Consider the following 21,188-nt stretch of genomic DNA (forward strand, 5'->3'; position numbering starts at 1 on the left):
AAGGAGCTCTGATGGAGATGTACAATGAGATTTATCTTGTTTTCATGCCTGCTAACACAATATCCGTTCTACAGGCCATGGATCAAGGGGTCATTTAGACCTTCAAGTCTTATTATTTAAGAAATATATTTTGTAAGGTTATAGCTGCCACAGACAGTGATTCCTCTGATAGATCCAGGTAAAGTAAACTGAAAACCTTGAGAACATTTGATTCATGGGAAGAGGTCAAAAAAGCAACATTAACAGAAGTGAGGAAGAAGCTGATTCCAACACTCATGGATGACTATGAGGGGTTCAAGACTTCAGTGGAGGAAGTAACTGCAGATCGTGGTGGAAAGAGCAAGAGAATTAGAAGTGAAGATATGACTGAGTTGTGTAATCCCATGATAAAACTTTAACAAGGAGGAGTTACTTCTCATGAACAAATAAAAAAAAGTAGTCTTGGGGCGCCTGGGTGGCTCATTCGTTAAGCATCTGCCTTTGTTTGGCTCAGGGTGTGATCCTGGTATTCTGGGACCGAGCCCCACATCGGGCTCTTCTGCTGGGAGCCTGCTTCTTCCTCTCCCACTCCCTCTGCTTGTGTTCCCCCTCTAGCTGGCTGTCTCTCTCTCTGTCAAATAAATAAATAAAATCTTAAAAAAAAAAAAGTAGTCTTTCTGAGATGGAATCTACTGCTGAACATGCTGGGAAGACCGTTGAAATGACAATAAAGGATTTAGAATATTACATAAACTTAGTTGAGAAAGCAGTGGAGGATTTGACTGATTCTCATTTAGAAAGAAGTTCTCCTGTGGGTAAAATGCCATCAAACAGCATTGCATGCTATAGAGAAATCGTTTGTGAAAGAATCAATTGATGTAGCAAACTTCATTGTTGTCTTATTTTAAGAAAATGCCACAGCCGCCCCAGCCTTCGGCAACCATCATTCTGATCAGTCAGCAGCCATCAACAACATGGAGGCAAGACCCTCCACCAGCAAAAAGATTGCTACTCACTGAAAGCTCAGATGATGGTTAGCATCTTTAGCTCTCAAAAATCCCTTCAATCCTTTATAAAATCTGATTATTTAATATGTTCTAGTCCCCATTATGCCAGTAACTCACATGCCCTTAGGTTACTTACCCTCTACAGACATCACTTTCTTATCAGCAAGACACTGATAAGTAGTATACTTACAGGGATTTTATAGAGCCACAACAGGATAAAAGAAAATTGTATTTATTAAATTTATTTTAAAAATTTAAAACATATTTAAAAATAAAGAGTGACTATAATAAACTCACCCATATTCATCATCCAGCTTTAATAATATATGGCAAATCTTTTTTCTTCTAATGGATGTGCCCCAGCTTCTCCCCCCACCAAGCTAGATCAAGTTTCTGACATTATTTCATTTTTATCTGTAAATACTTCAGTATGTATCTTTTAAAAAAAGGGACCTATAAAAACATAACCACAATGACAATATCATACCTTAAAATATTCAATACCTAATATCTAGTGTTGAAATCCCAATTGTGTCATCAATGTCCTTTCAGTCTGAATGAGGATCTAAGGGAGGTCCACATATTTAATTTGGCTGATATGCCTCTTAAATTTCTAATAATAATTAATCCTCCCCTCTTCTAAAAACTTTCTAGTCATTTGTTTGCTGAAAAACTTGATCACTTGTGCAGTAGAATTTCCCATCTCGACTGGATGGGTGCACTCTGTGGTGTCAATATCCACTACATTTCATTGTGAACAAGTAGTTGTAACTCTATGTGTAAGCAGGTTCATGTATGAATTTTTGGCAAGCCTCTTTATAGGGTCTGTTTCTTACTGCATCATACAAGGAGACACAATAATGTCTGTCTGTCTTTTTGTGATCTTAAAGCTGACTGGCAGATTCTGATGTTACCAGCTGGATCCAGCTGATGATTTCTAGCAGTTAACTGATGATCTCTGCTTAGAATCTTTTATTTCATTAGGGGTTCCAAAATGTGATATCCCAATTATAAAGATTCCTTTTTTGTGTATTAGCTGCAGTTCTTCCTTCTTTGCACAGAAGAAACAGGATAAATAAATTCTCTCTCTACTGGTTTTTAGAAGAATGAATTGGTGTCCTTAGCAACCTCTAAAGGTTACTAAGATTTATTTTCAGTATCATCATAAGCTCTAGTATCTTTAACATTTTGATGTGTATCAATTGATTGTGGTCATTATATGCTATCTTTAGGCTAGTGGGAATGATTTCAAGTTAGCTCATGTGTACATATGACATGAACCTAGTAGTCTTACTAGCTTCTTTGTTTTCTGATAAGAAGTCAAAATCATCTTGTACACTTCCTTCCTTAGACCTGGAATCACCTATTTCTCAAAGACACCCCAGTTACTTTCAGTGAGACTCCCGTTAAGCGTAACAAAAGGCGTGGGATGAGTTTCTAAAAGGTTGAAAATCATTGCTTTTTTTGTATATATGCAAATTTGCATTCATTCTCTTCAAAGCTACAAAAGGTCTAACTTATTATTTCCAGTTCCTTTTTCATTTTTCCCCCAAGCTTCTTGCACAGACACGGAGATTACAGATAGTATCAAAATATCTCCTATGATCATCCTTCTCTGATTCACTCACTCCTTCAACCAATTTACTGAGCTTCCATCAGGTGAGTGGAAAGGAATACAACTGCTGCTAAGGATATCATGGTCTTGTAGAGGATGTTAATGTGTTCACAAATAAATATTATACAGAATGACAGGTGTTTTAATAAGAATATGGGTAAGGACTATGGGTGGAGATCATCTGAAAAGGTTTCAACTAAGGACGTGGTACTTAAATACTAAGTCTTACAAATACTGAATGAACACCAACTAATGCATTGCTTTGAAGAGAAATAGCAAATTTTAAACTTATAGATTCAATCGTCATCTTAAGAGAACTGAAAAAATCAGTTAAAAAAAGGAAAATATCAGAGTGTCAATTATGCAATATTTTTACACTAAGATTTAATTATCAAATATAAATACAATTTAAAGGTATGAGTTATACCTGCTGATATTACTGCCATCTTAGAGAATCCACAGCATAAGGAAATGATATGAGTAGTTCCAAACAGAGGAATGTGAGCAGTAAATAAAGTCAAGAAAAGAACAGAGGATAAATACTTCCGTTCTTAAGAAGCAAGATATTTAAGAGCAAATATACAAAGTGGCAGCATAGCATGATCCTTTGATGACTGATTTCTTATATTTTCTTCACCATGTTTTTTTCTTTGCTTCTTTCTTTTTTAAAAATTTTTTATTATTATCATGTTTTTTTCATCTAGAAAAGTTCTGGACCAGTATTTTATAGGGAGGTTCTCCCCAGAGAAAGGACAGAAGCCTACCCAATTGAGAAAGGGATAGCAGCTCCCAAAAGAAAAGGCTGTCACCAAATAAGAGATGTTTAGAAGTACATTTAGAGGTAGTTAAATTTACTTTTACTTTAAAAACATCTCCCCAAAATTGGGAAGATGTACACCCTAGCTGCATTCCCAGAGGAGCCTTCCCCATTCCTTTCTTTAACATTTCTTGTTATATCAGCTAAAACCCACATTACTTGGAGGCCCAGAATGATTATCAACTCAATTTAAAAGAATGTGGTTTTACAGGTAATTTGCAAGCAAAACAGATTTCATTTTAGTTATCACTAGATGCTGGGAAGTATGCCTTTGGGAGGTTTGTCTTTGTAAAACCAGATAAACATGGTGAAAGTGTTATTACCGGGTGCCCAAAAGAAATTCAAAATCATTTATTTTCTTTCTTGGTAAAACTGAACACATGCTTACTTATTACATTAAAAAAAAAGAGGTAATTCATTTATACAGATTAAAACAATAGAGAAAGATATGTTGAGATGTCTCACTTCTACCTCCATCTCCGTCTGGCCTGTTCCCTCTTGCTCACTATGGGTGACTATCTTTAATTAATTGTTTTGAATCCTTCTTGGTATTTCTTTATGCAAACAAGGGCAAATATACATGTTTATATTTATTCCCCTATCCTCATTTACTTTTATTTTTAAAAGATTTTATTTGAAAGAGAGAGAGAGCCCATGTGCGCCTGGGCACACGAGGTAGGGGGGAGAGGGAGAGGGAGAAGCAGACGCCTCACTGAGCAAAGAGCCCCTTGTGGGGCTTGATCGCAGGACCCTGAGATGAGGACCTGAGCCGAAGGCAAACCCTTAATTGACTGAGCCACCCAGGCACACCCCCATCCTCCTTTATACATACTACACTGCGTTTTGTTTTAATTCAATATACCCTGAAAACCATACTGTGGCACCCTTTATTTTTGTGAAAATATTTTAAATGATTCTACAAAATGCTTCCAGTTAAGGTTCTTCAAAATCTCTACATTTTATTGAAGAATGTATATTATTTTTCTATTTTTCAATGCCTCACTGAACTCGTTCAGTATAATGTTATTTTATTGCAAAGTCTATTTGAAAAGTTAGAAAGAGGTACCTAGGTTCTAGGGGGAAACCCCCTATCCCCGCACTCTCTCTGCTCCTCCCCATACTTTAACTTTTGACTCCACTCTTATTACTTTTTTTTTAACTTTTCATTTTTCTTTTACATACTATATCGACTAATGTGGACTACTGATTCATTCACCAAATATTTATTATAGGTCTTCTACTATTATTACTGTTGTTAGTAATGGCTGCTAACATTTATTGAGCACTTATTATGAAGCGGGTATCCTACCAGTTGTTTTATGGGCATCATCACGTTGAATTCACTGTGAAGTTTTTTATTCCCACTATGCAGATGAGGTAAATGAGGGTCAGAGAGGTTAATTAAATTACTGCTAGAAACTGTTAAACCTGAACTTAAGTCTGTTTAACAGGAAAACATAAGCTATTTATTTATTATTTATTTTTAAAATTTGTTTTTACTTATTTCTCCCCAATTTAACTAAGGTATGACTGACAAAGATTGTATATATTTAGGCTGTGCAATGTGATTTTTAAAAGGTAAATATAATGCTATGACTTAATATACGTACACACTGTGAAATGATCACTATGATCAAGTTAATCAACGCATCCACCACTTTACAGTCTTCCTCCACCCCGATGTGTTTTTTCAGTGGTGGTGAGAACACTTAAGATCCACTTTTTGTGAATTTCAAGGACACAATACAGTACTATTAACTCAAAACATATGCTCTTAAACACTATACTATAGAAAAAGCCAGGCGTGTTCAGAGAATTCCAATCAGTTGAGGACGTCTGCAGCACAGGGTGTGAAGAGGAAGGATTAGGCAAGAGACCAGGCTGCAGAAGGAGGCAGGATTCCAGATCACAGACCTAGTGTGCCCTAGTCACGGTATACAAACTTTATTCTGAAGGGTATGGAAACCAATCATGAGGTTTTTAAGCAGGTAAATACATGACAAAATCTGCATTTAGAAAGACACTTTGGCAGAAGTGAGGTGGATAGACTGCAGAAACAAAACTGGATTAGACTAAAGGCAGGTAATTCAACGTACAAATAAAAGGTGATAAGGGTATGAACAAAATGTAGTCACTTGGTATCAAGTACAGATGTTGAGCCTTAAAAAATTTCATTCAATTTCAAACCTTAAAAATAATTTGTTGAGTAAATATATCTGAGCCAAAATTATTTTTATAACTCTATTTTTAACAAGCTGAAAGATAGTTTTTGATGGAAAGATTTCTAGTTAATCAAATGAGAAGGGACAACTATCACTAAATATTTAGAATTATGGATTTCTAAAATTGCACATACAAGAAAAATGTAAGAATTAGCCGGTTAGTGATATAAACTGGAAAACCTACAGATTCAATTAAAAAATACAAAAACAAACTTTTTTCTTTAGAATTGGCACCTGAGGCATTGTTGAAGTCAAATTCCGTTGTTTTACAGACAAGCAAACTAGAGTATGAAGAAGGCATATTACTTGCTAAATTGGCTTGGGGTGCTCATCTGGGATTAAAACCCATGCTTCCTGACTCCTTATTTAATGATTTTCTCACTTTCATATGAAGATGTGGAATTTAAAAACATTCTGGCAAAACAGGCAGGGGCAAAGTGAAGCAAGCTCACAGTAAGTCTGGACCACGTACCAACACTTTCCATTAGGCTCCCGTTTAGTCCTCACACTTACTTTACAAGGTAGGTATTATCTGTATGCCAGAGAGCCGAAATACCTTGTTAAAGACCACCTGACAATCAGACACCAAAGTTCATTTCTTTTCATCATAGCACACTGATGCCAACAAGAAGATAAAAGTTTTTTTCCAATGTGAAAAAAAAACCAGCACCCAGGTTTGTATGAATGAGTTCAGAAACCGATGCACACTGACCTGTAACATGCACCTGGATACAACAACTTCAGGTACTTCAGGGAATTTTTGTCGCAGGTCATGTAAAACCTGAAAATCAATTTGGTGGCTTCCTTGGGCCATTCGTATATTGCCTGATCAGGACTATTTGTACAGTAGGCAATTCTAGGCCTTAGTGGAAATAGTACTCATCTCTTCTGTCCAAGCATTTTCTGTGAAAGAAAGAAAAAAAAATTTAATGACAACTGATTATGAATATTGTTGTGGATTTAAAATTTCAATACATAGGGTACGTGATTTAGTATCTAATATTTAATATAAGTTACCAAAATACTATTTAGTCCTATAATGCTTTTCATGTAGTTATACTGTCTTTTCACTTTATAACTCTTGCTGGCAAACTTTTAGACTAATTCCTATCTATTTGTATGCTTTATGATGGTTATTCCAAAAGGCTTTTAAGAAATTGTCAAGGGTGTCTTCCCTCATTCTTTTAAAAGGTGAAAATGAATAACTTTACTGACATTCTTCTTAACAATCTGAGGACAGCCTGAGGTGTGTAATCTTATTTACTCTACTTAACATTTTTAAAGTTTGGATCCTGATAAAGTCTGGTTCTACAAATGACTTTGCATGCTTTGTCTAAAAATGATCTATAACCCAACAGATTTGATATCTTAATTTTCAGATACACTTAATCCTTAAATGTGCAATGAATTCATCCTCAGGGGATGAGGAGCATTTTACTCCCTGTTTTTAATAAAATTAGTATTTAAAAAATACTAATGCTTGAGCCTCAACCCCAAAGGTCCTGATTTAACTGGCTGGGGAGTAGCCTGGGCATATGGATTTTTAAAACTTCCCCAAATAATTCTCATGTGTGGCCAAAATTGAGACCTACCTACCTTGTTTTTATTCTTAATGCAAACCATGTTTAACCTTGAAAGCCTCTTTGGGATATAAATAGTATATTATAGTAACCTAAATAATATATTAAAATATTTACATATCATGCTATTTTCTTAATCATTTCAGTTTATGATAAATTTAACAATAAGGCAATCTCTTTAAAAACAGATTTCTTATCTCTAGTCTTTCTCTTTAGTACAGCTTTTCAGCTTTTTATTATTATTTAATTAAATTCCTTAATTGTTTTGTCTATGTGATTTCTCATAGGTAAAAGTTACAATGGGTTATAGGAGAAAAGAGAAGTACTGAAAATTAATAAATGCTACTTAAAGAGAACTTAAGGCATGATAACAGTATTGCTCAACTTGAGAAAGCCACCCTTGACTTCACTTCAGATATCAGCTCCTTTCTCTACCCCTTCCCTCTTCTGGGCTAAACTACTTGAAAGGGTTGTTTAATCTCTTTTAAACCTACCCCAATCAGGCTTTCACAGTTTTTCTCCACTGAAACTATACTTATCAAAGCTTTCGGAGAACTTCAGGTTGTCAGACCTAACGAGTTCTCAGTCCTCGTCCAACGATAGTTTAGGACTCAGTCAACCAATCCCTTTTTTAAACAACTGCTTCCCTTGGCTTCTGAGAGCTATACTTTTTTGGTGTTTCTCCCACCCACTGGCAGCTCCTTCTCAGTTTTGTCAGATCTTCATCCTTTCCTGGACATCTAAATGTTGGCAGACAATGGAGTTCAGATCTAGGGTTTCTTTTCAACTACACCTACATTCCTCTGCAGGGTAATGTCATCCAAACACACTGCTTTACACAGAGGCTTTGCAAATTTATTTCTGCACGGCCAAGGGAGCTCTCTCCCTCGAGTTCCACATTCATACAGCCAGTTACCTGCCTGACATCTTCTGGACATCTAAAACTCACTTCAAACTTAGTATGTCCAAAATTAAACTCTTAATCCCCCCCATAGAAACCAATCCTTCCGCAGTCTTTTTCATCCCAGTAAATGGTGCCATCATTTATCCAGTTGACCCTTCTTTCACATCCCATATCTAATCCAGCACCGAGTCTCGTTGGCTGTATCTGTAAACAATATTCTGAATCGGACCACTTTCCCCCACCTGTTACTGCTCTTGTCCGGGCCATCGCTGTAACTCACCTAGACTGCAGCTGCTCTTCACTGGTTTCCTCCCCGCCTTCACTTTCTGCTCCACCCCTGCCACTCCCTCTATGGAGCAAAGTGACCTCTGTGAAAAGTAAATCAGGGCAAAATCCCCTGCTCAAAATCCTACAACACAAGGCCCCTGGCTAACTCCCACCCCTCACTTTTACCACTCTCCTGGTTCCTTCAGTACTGGTTAGTTCTCAGAAAAGCCACTCTTTCCTCCGTTGGGGTTTTTGCACTTGCTGCTCCTTCTGCCTGGAACATTTTACCCTCAGACACTTGCATGGCCCCCTCTCTTACTTAAGATCTCTGATCAAATGTCACTTCTTCAGAAACAGCTTCCTTGACCCATATCTCCCCAAAATAATGCCACAACTGTCTCCCTCCATCACATCCTCATACCCTGCATTTGTCAATACCTGATATGTATTTATTTATTATTGATCTATCTGTTCCCAAAACATTAACTCCACAGGATCAAGAACTTTGAAGTTCACTGCTACATCCCTAAGACCTAGGTCAAAGATGCAACATTTGTTGGATGAAAAGGTTTTACTATATGGTTTCTTCGTATTATTTTGCTTCTAAAACACATTTGAAATGATCTAGATTTGGAAATTTTTAAACAATTTGAGGGAGAGGCAAATAAATAAATTTTCAGTCTGAATTAGACCACATTTATTAGAGAAGGATGAATCATGACTATAAATTTCGACTGACTCCATTATTAAAACATAAATTTCCAAGATTGTTTGAAGAACTCTTATCAAACCTGCCTTCTTATAAAGACCATCAAGAGCACAAACAAGAAAACTGTTCAAATGTATAACTATTTTAGGGATTCCACTTCCTGTAATGGCTGAGTAGCTCCTACTAGATCAACTCTCTCATAAACAACAATAAACACTAGACAAAGTATAAAAACAACTACTTGAGGGCAGAAAGCATAAACAGCAATAGAGGGATGATGGGGAGGAGAAGGGAGTCAGTACTTAGAAGGTAACAGCATCGGGTGATTTTCCCTTTTTTAAATGGCACTTAGCCAGAGAGCAGTCCCCAGCTGGTTTGGGCAGCTGAAACCTAGACAGGAAACCTACAGCCCTACTTGCTTAATGAACCAAAGGATAGACTTTGGCATAACCACAACAGCTGAAAACCTAGTAAGTCACAGAAAGAGAGGAGCACCAAATCCTATGTATAAATTCTGCACACATCTCTGATCCCCAAACTACACATATGTGAGATTCCAAGCAGCTCAGCCAAAGCTAAAATAACTGAGATTTCAGAGTCTGTAGTTGGGAGTTCAGCTAAGTGAACTGCCTACTAACTCAAGCAAGCAAGCAAGCAAGGAAACCAACCAAACATCAATACTCACTACTGGACGAACACAATAGAATCCAGAGTCTCTACATGTCATTTTCATAAGAAACACATTAAGGACAGGAAAAACTGACCCATACTCGAGAGAGAAGGCAACCAAGGGAGACCAAGCCCAAGATGACCCACATGCTAGAATTATTAGCACATTAGGATTCTAAAGTAGTTACTTCAACTATGCTTAAAGATGTGAGGGCAAATATGCTTGGATCTCAGTTAAAAAAAGAAACAAAAAACGGAAAAAACAAACTATATTTTAAAAAAGAGAGAACCAAACACAAGTCAAAAAAATTAAAAATAAAATGTCTGAAACAAGAAATTCACTGGATGGACTTAACTACATATTGGATATGACAGAATAGTCAATGAACTTGAAGACAAAGCAACAGAAATTGTCCCAACTTGAAGGATGGAGAAAAAAAAATGACTGTGGGTGGAGTGGGTAAGGGGAGGAGGTGAGGGGAGGAAGAGAATCTCAGGGACCTGTGGGAAAATATGACAAAGTCTAAGGCACATGCAATTGGAGATCCAGGAGGACAGGGGAGAGACAATGGGGTAGAAAAGAACTATTTGAAGAAATACTGACTAAAAATTTCCCCAAGTTAGTAAAAGATTATGAATTTACAGATCAGGAAGACCTTCATCACCTCCCCAGACACCCTGGTGGCTGCTTTTGGTTGGGGGTCATCCCACACATAAGGCAGAAGATGGTGGCTGCAAAGACAACAAAAAAGTTGCTGGAGTCAGTCAACTCCAGGCTCCAGATCAACTCGAGGCTCTAACTCCTCATGAAAAGTGGAAAGGCCTTGCTGGGGCAGGAGCAGACTCTAAAGATGATCAGACAAGGCAAAGCAAAACCTGTCACCCTCTGCAACAACTGCCCGCCAGCCTTGAGGAAAGCTGAAACAGTATTATGCCACGTGGGCCAAAAATGGTGTCCGTCATTACCGTGGCAATTCTACTGGATTGGGCATAGCCTGTGGAAAATTTTGCAGAGTATGCACTGCCTATCACTGAATCAGTTGATTCTGATATCACCAGAAGCGTGTTAGAACACACTGGTGAAAAGTAAATCATGCAAAATGTTTAATAAAACCGGCCAGAGCTTGTTTGAAACACCACCACCACCACAAAAACAAAAACAAGATCCTACGCAAGAGTATCAAAGCCTAAGCAGGTTAGACTCAAACCTTAAACAGGAAAAGCCCAGGAAAACCACACATAGGCATAACTGTCCAACTGCTGAAAATTAAAGAAAATGTTGAAAGCAGCAAACGAAATGACAGAGGGGAACAACAATGTCAATGATGTCGACTTGTCATCAGAAACTGTGGCGGCCAGGAGACAGTCAAATGACATAACGGAGGTGCTGAAAGAAAAACCATCAACCCACATTCTATATCTGGCAAGAGTAAACTTTAAGGACAAGGCAAGATAATGTTTTTAATGTAGCCTTTGTGGTGAGTAAATAAATTTTACGACTAAATTCATTATTGAAACAAACAGCAGGTGTATTTAATTTCAGAAGGAAAACCATGCAATATAACTTAATCTGGAAAATTATTTCTAATAATAAATGGAAACATATTTTCTATGGTTAAGATGCAACATGGCTATTTTGAGAAAATAAAGAAATCATATTTTCTAGAAATGTTTCTAGCATCATGTGCAAAGTTTTGGCACCTAAACTGTCACCACCTCAAATGATCTATGAAGATTAATTTCTTAATTAATTAAGGATTCTAAATAGTAGCAGAATATACACAATACTACAGAATCTAACAGTAAATATACTGGAAAGCCTTGCAAAATGTGTCTTATTCTTTCCTTTCTTAAAGAATATGTAAACAATTTATTTCTGAGCCCTCAATAATTATCATGACAGTGCAGAGTACCAAGTGTGGGAACATGGCTCACTGACACCTCAAGCTATGATGGTTAGCAAGTCTTCACATTCACCATCATTTGTCATGGTGATTTTTTCCAGGACTAGAACAGTATGTAACACACCTGTTTAACTGTACCCACGAGAAGAGACCATGGTCCCCAATTAAAAAAACAACAAAGAGAAAAGCAAGAGGACTTACAGGTCTGATCAAAATTGGGGCATTTATGAGGCAACTAGATACGAAGAGTATTTAAAACCGGACGATCACCCTCTAATCATCCACAACCCATACATTTAAGGAGTGCCTAGAATGCAGCAGACACTGTGCTGAAGATACAAGTAGTGGTCTGTGCCCTTGCTCTCCAGGTCACAGAAATTCCCAGATTAGAGGCACACTGACACAAGTTTATAATTCAGATAGCTGTTCGAACTTGTGCACTATTTTACCTTCTGTCTGCCTCCTGCTGCCAGTTTAGTCTAGCTTGTTGCTACCGTATTTGTTTCGTCTCTTTCTTATTCAGAAAGAGATCTGAAGGGAGCACGGTACATGAGGAAAAATTGTAGAGCAGAGAGCAAGAAAAATGTGGGGCCCAAGTCATGATGTGCCTTAGAGGCCATTAAAATTTGGAAGTTTTATCATCAGAGTAATGGGAAGCCACTGAAGATTTAAGCTCAGAAGCAGGGAAGGAGACCTGATCAAGAAATCATGTAGATATGAAGAATGGCTACAGTATGGAGAAAAGGGCAAAATATAGGAGAAGCCCTGTTAGAAATCCACTGCTGGAGGCCTGCCAGGAAATGCTACTAGCTTGTCCCTGCAGAAACAGAGGTGGAGGCTGAGAAGGAAAAACTGAAGGGATATTTAGGAAGTCAAAATTAATAGAACTTGTTGATGTATTAAATATTGGGGTGAAGTTGGTGTTAAGATAGCTTTCTGATCTGTGAATGATAGAACAGGACCAAGAAAACAAAGGGGTAGATTACAGGTTTGGTTTTGAACACAGTGAGTCTCGGGCACCTTAAAACATCCAAACAGATATGTCACAGAAGGAGTACAGACTGATGGGTCTAGAGCTCAGAGAGCAGGTCTGGGCTACAGGTAAACATTTGACGGGCATCTCTGGTGACAGGCATCTATGGTAGATAATCCTACCATATAATTTAAGAACACTTGAAGAAAAATGTTCTTGGTTATATTATATATAAAACATTATACAGTCATTATTAATTTTTCCCAAAGACCAACATTCCTTTCAGCCCAAACAACTAAACAGTATATACAAAAAAATGATTTAAAAAAATCTTAATAATTATTTGTCCAGGAAATATTTTAACATGACATATCCTATAATGAAAAATTTAAATAAAATTGTAAAGACAAAAACATGTACAGTTTAAAAGCCAAAGAGTACTACAAAATTTATCAGGGACACCAGCAACTTCCCTACCTCATGCCCTCCTACTCTTATTCTATTCTATTGAGTAACCACGGTCAACACTGGGCTGTTTCTCCACATTCCTACACAAGGTGATTAGAGGGTTATTTCTTTTTTTTTTTTTTTTTTTTTTTTTTTAAAGATTTTATTTATTTATGTGACAGAGAGACAGCCAGTGGGAGAGGGAACACAGCAGGGGGAGTAGGAGAGGAAGAAGCAGGCTCATAGCAGAGGAGCCTGATGTGGGGCTCGATCCCGGAACGCCAGGATCACGCCCTGAGCCGAAGGCAGACGCTTTAACGACTGCGCTACCCAGGCGCCCCTAGAGGGTTATTTCTTTTTTTTTTTTTTTTTTTTTTTTTAAAGATTTTATTTATTTATTCGACAGAGATAGAGACAGCCAGCGAGAGATGGAACACAAGCAGGGGGAGCGGGAGAGAAAGAAGCAGGCTCATAGCAGAAGAGCCTGATGTGGGGCTCGATCCTGTAACGCCAGGACCACGCCCTGAGCCGAAGGCAGACGCTTTAACCGCTGTGCCACCCAGGCGCCCCCCTAGAGGGTTATTTCTTGATCCAGTTTTACACATTATCTATGGATTTCATACTGTGGAAAATGAAGACTTAGCTTTGTAATTCAGTTCCCATATATACACACACACACCGTCCTTCTCCACGCTGACGCTCATCTGCCCAAATACTTATTTCACAATTTTTGCTCAAATCCGTATTTAGTGTTTATATTACTTTTTTTGGGTAAATACTGTTAGCCTAGCCAGTTGGTCTACTATGGGGGATGAGCTCTATCTCCAAGGTGCTTTCCCATACTAGCATTTGGGGAAGAAAAATGTGAGTGGTCTTAATGAAAAAACTGTAGAATATTAACCATATGTGACCAAAAGCTAGTTTCCCATCAAATACAATAAACAAAGCTTTTGCAATTCTCACCCCATGGGAAATGAGGAAAAGGGGGTGAAATGGGGTGAGGTGGGGTGAAGGCGAGACATTACTATTTTACTGAAGTTATAGATTTAGATATGTTACTTTCTAGCAAGCAAACTGCCTTGATAAGGAAACAAAACCACTAAAACAATGACTATGGAGATACGTAAAGTGTATCAAAGATTCAAGTTGACTGCTCCTGACCAGGAGGTACCATACAAAGTAAATGATGGCACAAACCTTTAAAATGAAAGAAACAGATGATGAGATCTAACTTTTAAAATAAAAGGAGATGGGGCGCCTGGGTGGCACAGCGGTTAAGCGTCTGCCTTCGGCTCAGGGCGTGATCCCGGCGATCTGGGATCGAGCCCCACATCAGGCTCTTCTGCTATGAGCCTGCTTCTTCCTCTCCCACTCCCCCTGCTTGTGTTCCCTCTCTCTTGCTGGCTGTCTCTATCTCTGTCGAATAAATAAATAAAATCTTAAAAAAAAAAAAATAAATAAAAAAAAATAAAAAATAAAAGGAGCAACTGGTAATGTAACTTGTATGATTTAAGCTTGACTATCAAAGTACTGGCTTTTACTATTAAAGTCTTATCAAAAAAAGAAATCAGTGAATAAATTAAACGTCACTCTGAGATAGGCTTAAAATTTTCCCAAAGAGTAGAATTTCAAGAAACAGTATTCTACACTTTAGCTATTTGTTTCTAAAATTTTCTGGCAAAAGAGCATGTTAATGGGTAAAAGCAGTGGTAACGCTGCTAAATATTTCAATCTCAATTCTGTATTAGTGGGCACGGTCTCATTTAATGAGATAAATAAAAGAATGTATATAAAGGGCACAGTATTTGACACATAGTGGTGGCTGCTTAAGTATAAATTCCAGGATGCTAATAATTTGTGCTCCCTTATTTATGAAATTGAATCTGCCACTTACTTGCAGTATCTTCTTGGGCAAATCATTTAACTTCTCTGTGCCTCAGTCTCATCTATAAAATGGTGATGATGGGAGTAGCTATTTCATATTATTAAGAGATTAAATAGATAATACATGTAAAATAATTAAAAAGAGCACAGAGTAAGTGCACAAATAAATAAAGTAGCCTGTGTAAGTGCTACTCACTACTACTACCATTTCTTCTTTGTAAAATGGAGAAAACAGCTCAAGGAATTTCAAGGATTAGTGATAACACAGTAAAAGTAAATTGCATTGCACCTGCCTGGCCTGTAGCAAAAAATACACACTGGTAGTAATTATTATTTATTCTACATACCATGAATTCCCATGAAGTAAAAGGAACAAAACCTTAGTAAAAACAGGGCTGCATGCTACCCTGGCTGTAGGATATTGAGAAAGTTGACTGAACCTTTGAAGCCTTCCCCTTCCATGTATATGGACAAGGAACTCGTGTAACTAGGAAACTCAGGTGAAGCTCCCTGAAAAGGCAAACAGTACTAGGCTGTACACGAGTGCCAGAGAAGTGGTTATAAACTGTGCTGTATGTGTTAAAGGGCTCTCTGGGCTGAGGGAGAGAGTGGGAAGCTCTAGAATCATGGGTACTTAACAAGCTTAAGAATAGAAAAAAGAATGAAATCTTGCCATTTCCAACAACATGGACGGATCTAGAAGGTATAATACAAAGTGAGATAAGTCAGAGAAGGACTTATGATTTCACTCCTATGAGTAAAATTAAGAATGAGTAAATTTACTCCTATGAGTAAATTAAGAAACAGAAGAACAAAGAAAAAAGGAGAGAAACCAAAAAACAGACTCTTAACGAGAGAGAACAAACTGGTAATTACCAGAGGGGCAGTGGGTAGGGGCAGGGGTGAGATAGGTGAAGTGGATTAAGAGTACACTTACTGCGAGGAGCACTGAGTAACGTACAGAACTGCTGAATCACTATATTGTACACCTGAAACCAATGCAACTGTACGTTAACTGAAATTAACATTTTTAAAAAAAGGTTAAAGTATGAGGCAAGACAACCAAATAGAAGGCAGATTCTGGAGATAGTGAATCAGTCATCTGTCTGGCTAAAAGAAAGGAGGGACAGAAGGGAAGAAGGGGATTATGAAGCAGGAGTATGGGGTGGGGAGTAGTTACAGTAGAAGATGAGAAAGGCTTTTATTACAGAAGCCCTTCCCTGAGGTACAATAACACTGAAGTTTTAATATTATTATGTAAAACTATATACATATTTTATCTTTGCCCCATTCTTACATGACTGAGTTTTATTGGAACAATGTAATTACTCTAACAAAGAAAAATATAGTTCAAGTTGAATATCAAAAAGAAATAGAATGAAATATATACAACTATAATTCACTTCTCAATTGCATTAGGATTCTCCTTTAGCTTATGGACCAGAAGGTAAGGAGGTCTTCCCATTATATATACCATCCCAAAATTTAATTCTGGTTAATAACCTCAAGAGATGATAATTTTTTCTGTAAACAATGGAATCTTGAGTGGGACAGGATCCCAGGAAATTATCTTGTAAAAGTATATAATTTTAAAAGGTTAGAAAAAAGCCCGTTGCCCAGTAGATTCCTATGTTATTAGACTTCTCTTTCATCTACCTAATTTTATTTCTTAAAACCAACCCTTGATGACAAACAAAATTCTTCACGCAAGTCCTGTTAGTCCCAAAGTGGAAAGACTATCTTGTTCACTGCTGTTTCCTAAATACTTAAAAAGTGTACACCAAATATTAGACACTCAGTAAATATTTGCTGCAATAAATCTCCAAGCATCAGAAAATGCCTAGATTTTGAAGACTACTATAAAAAGTGGCATCTATCTATCAAAACAAGTGTTTCCCTTACCCTCAGCGTAAGTCAGTGCTACTAAAGCACTTGTTTTGAAACTGTGTATTTGTTCTAATGCAATTGATATAACAGGGAACAATTTGAGCATTAAGTGAATTTTGCTGTGATTTTGCCAGCAAGAAACACTAGCTGAACACACAAAACCACACTCAGCTGAAACAAGCGTGTGTGAATACACAAAATGTAAGTATGAACACACCTCAAACATCCGCCACCCAGTTCACCATATCTGCACACGGTCCCACCTATCCACATCTTGTGTTACAACTTTCCTTCTGATTTCAGAAAACCCTTCTTTGACCTCTTCACAATAACAAGCTACCACATCTATGCTCATTTCCATAAGCAAACTTCAGAACTTTTCCAAAGTACAATATTTGTTTGTATATTGTGTATGAGTATGTATTTCTTAATCATTTAACATGTGTAAAACTATACTGTCATTTTTTAAGGTTCCTATATTTTTTTAATGTTCTCTGATAAAGTTTTTGAGTGTTGCATCCCAAATTCCGCTTTTTTCATAACCCCTGTGGCTTTTTTTTTTTTTCATGATTTGCATAGATGGTGATTTTTAGAAACACATGTTAAAATTTTAACACAACTGTCTGTACTGCAAAGCCCCTCTGATCTCAACAACTGTGAATACTAACTTCCCCAGGATGCCTACTGGGAAGGCAGAATGTTTCAACTTATCTCTTTGTTGTCAAAATGATGTTAATAGTTTTCTCATAACTAATTGTAATTTGTGTGTCTTCTGTGGATTGGCTGACATTATCAGACTGTGTAGTGAGGTATTCTTAAAAAGTATCTTCATCAGAGAAAGCAGCACTGTTTTGCAGTAAGAACAGCTCAATGATGCTATAATTTTTAAAATTAAAGTAAAGCAAATTTTGAAACCTTTTAGCCTCAATACGATTTCAAAAATAAACCTTAAAAAAAAAGAAATATATTCCCTGCCTAATTGCATTCACTATTTTAAATACCTTTTACTTTACTGATACCTTATCTAGCATCTCATCAAATGCTAGTTAGGTAACAGTTGATGCACTTCACATCTGATTAACCTCAAAAGAATTTGCAAATGTCACTAATTGAACATGAAAAATTTCAAAAAAATTTTAATAGCAAATTATTAGAATTCCATTTCTTGGAACATGATGTTACAACTTTACTAAGGCAAAGCAAACCCCACCCCCACCAAATCTACAATATCAAGTTATTTTCCTAAGAGTTAAAATGCGGTAACTATAGCTATGTAATTAAAAATCTAAAATTCAAATACTATCACCATTTAAGCCTAAAAACAAGATAATTATAATCCATCTTTAGCATAGATTTAGCATGAAACAGTTGTAATACTGAATCACTTTACATAGCCAGTTATTTACAAAAATAAAGTAACAGAAACATACCAAATCAGTCATCTAAATGCTACTACTTTAAATTAGCTATCATGTTCAGCTTTCGTGTTATTTAAAAGCTTGAAAGGAGAAAAGGATTATGTTAGCAGAAAATCGATTCCTCAACTTTATAACCCTGCAATAATTTACTTTGTAAAGGAAAAAATAAACATCAAAGGCTGAAGTACGTAATGATCCATACTACCTCCTCCTAAAAAGAAAACTTCCAATTTTTTCATTTAATACATTGCCTCAAGTCCATGAATGTTGACCAATTCTTATGGTTAAAAGGCTTACCAGTTATAAGTTCTTCTAAAGGAATGTGCAAGTCAGCCACACTTGGCAATTTATGTATTGTGGTTTTGTGGTGAGCGCTACCATTTTCTAAGGATCAAGAAAAGCGCAATAAATCTAAGACAGAATGGTTATAATTCATCAAAACATATTATATAACTAACTACCTTGGGTGTACTTTCCAATTCATATCTCATTATTTTTTTTCCCCAATACATTAGGGCTTTAAGATGGGAAACACAGTTATTTTTTAGTGCCCCCTTTTTACTATTTTTGGATAATCCATCCTGTGCATAAATATCTTTAAAAGAAAACACGATATAAATAAATGACAGTAAGCTCCTGTTATGGGTAAGAGGGAAAAAGAGAGGATAAAAGAAAATGAAAGCACTAGGAAGGACCAGTTAGCACCTTATATCAACCATAAACATTTGTAATGAACCAATGAACTCAATGGCATGTGAAGATTATAATAATCTGGTTAAAATGTTAATCTAAGATGGCACCTTAGTATGAAGATTCAGAGAAAGTTATGAGAAGTTCCATCAACTGATCCCCATGCAGTTCCAAACACTTACTTGGCCCCATGTTTTTTTGGTACATCTCAACTTTCCCATCTTCCTTCTAATGTCATGGCCCTCAACTGACTTTTCCCCAGAGTGGACTTCTGGCCAGGCACTAAGTGTGTGTGTGTGTGTGTGTGTGTGTGTTATAGCATTGGGTGTGTGTTGCTGATTATGTTCATGAATTACACATAGTATAAATAGATAGATATTAGTGCTCTCTTAATAACAAAATGTTTTAATAATTAACAAAAAGTTAAACTGGCAATTTAAAAATTATACACATACACTTGATTGGTAATACAACTCTGGTGAATGGAGACTGCTAAGCCTGCTAGTAGAGAAAATATATAAAAATGTATTTGTAAAGAACAATGTTTAAATGAAATATTTCATTACTATAACAGTACTCAGAATCTCAAAAAGAAATTAGAGAATTCAAAATGGGCAAAGGTGAAATTGGTGAAAAAGTATCAAATTGAATCAAGTCTCTAAAATACAACACAATGCAATAATTTAGTGTGTGCCCGTCTTTCACGTATTACACTGTGAAACTATTGTATACAGTTTGCTATTAGTCTTTTTATAGTTCCGGTGAATGAATTTTTTTATTAGATGGTCAAGAATAATCTCAGGGGGCGCCTGGGTAGCTCAGTTGGTTAAGTGCCTGCATTTGGCTCAGGTCATGATCCCAGGGTCTCCGGGATCGAGCCCTGCGTCGGGCTCCCTGCTCAGTGAGGCGTCTGCTTCTCCCTCTCCCTCTGCCCCTCCCCCCTGCTCATGCTCGCTCTCTCTCAAATAAATTAATTAAAAAAAAAAAAAAAAAAGAACACATGCTAATTATTTTGGAGAGGGGGCTAGGTAAAGGGACACATGGATGGAAGACCATCCATCATTATTTGTATTCTGATACACGGGTAAGAGAGTAAGAGTAGCATAATTTGAAAGTAACTGTACTTAGCCAACTGTATACACCTCCAAATAACTTAAAGCCTATGTTATCTATGCTGAAACTGTTACTGTTATAGTTAACAGCTGCAACAATTATCACTTTTCCAGATGCTTGACAGATGAGATCTATAGTTACATTTTGATTTAAACCTTATGTATGGGCTTTATGTTTAGGTGCATGACTATCTCTATGCTCAGTCCTGTTAAAACAAAAAAGCCAGGCGCCCCCCCCCTTTTTTTTCAACCAAAGGCTAACTCAATGTGAACTAATGCTCAGCTCTCAAACTGAATAAGAAGTATTCATTCACCAATGGGATAGTTTAATTGTTTAAAAGAAAAAGGTAGGAGGTAGTAGAAAAAGAGGTTTATTGTTACTTTCTTAAAAATCCCTCAATAAACACAATACTCTTATAGAAAGTTATCACACATAAAGGTGACAAGAACACTTTTCTCTGAGTTTACAGTATAATCACTATGGTTCAGCATTACTGGTTCACCATGACTATGGGCCAGGTCCTGTGTTAAATGCCTAGCGCGTATTATTTCAGTTACTTCTCACATTCCTGTAATAAGGATTAAATGAGAAATTGCAGGTAAAACTCTTCACACCTAGTGTCTGGTACATACAACAATAAATGTCGTCCTTAATTAGGTATTACTAATGCCTAATCTCTGACTTCATCAAGTCAACCCTTACCCTACTGCAGTCAGCTTTTCAAAAAACTCACCTACTTAAGTGCGCCAATGCTAAGAAATCTTCAATAGATTTCCATTACCTACTACTGAATCAAGTCCCAACTCTTTCACCTGACATTTGAAAGCATGCATGACATAGATCCATTTTCTATCATATCCTGTACACTGTTTTCTAGGCACACTAGACTGCTCACAATTTCTAGAACATGTTATATATTTTCATTTCCATAACTCAGACATATTCCTGCCATTCTCTCAAAAGAATTCTATCTATTCTTCAAGGCTTGGTAGAAATGTTGTCTTCCCCACAAAGCTGACTCTTTCTGGTACTCTCCTGTACACGGTATGCACCCCTATTACAGTACTTTTTTGGTATTACTTGTGTGTAAGGTCACTGAAAGC

General features: G+C 36.9%; 1 protein-coding gene and 1 pseudogene across 6 annotated transcripts in view; one reads left to right on the forward strand and one right to left on the reverse strand.

Annotated features, from left to right (window-relative positions):
* The window catches only part of TAB2 (TGF-beta activated kinase 1 (MAP3K7) binding protein 2), an 87,162-nt gene that overhangs the window by 39,136 nt on the left and 26,838 nt on the right, over positions 1–21,188 (reverse strand). For 5 of the 6 annotated variants that reach the window (XR_007191547.2, XM_057310979.1, XM_048225932.2 and 2 more), the window contains one exon: positions 6,353–6,543. Coding sequence is in view for 5 of the 6 variants with exons in the window: in XM_057310979.1 (XP_057166962.1) it covers positions 6,353–6,454 (102 nt within the window). In the remaining variant the exon portion in view is untranslated. Of the gene's footprint in view, positions 1–6,352; positions 6,544–18,579; positions 18,667–21,188 lie in introns of all 6 variants that reach the window. The other variant, XM_048225930.2, reaches the window with a different exon arrangement.
* LOC123001365 (60S ribosomal protein L30-like) lies at positions 10,354–10,859 on the forward strand (annotated as a pseudogene).

Source organism: Ursus arctos, unplaced genomic scaffold, assembly GCF_023065955.2.
Source record: "Ursus arctos isolate Adak ecotype North America unplaced genomic scaffold, UrsArc2.0 scaffold_13, whole genome shotgun sequence".
NCBI classification, from domain to species: Eukaryota; Metazoa; Chordata; class Mammalia; order Carnivora; family Ursidae; genus Ursus; species Ursus arctos.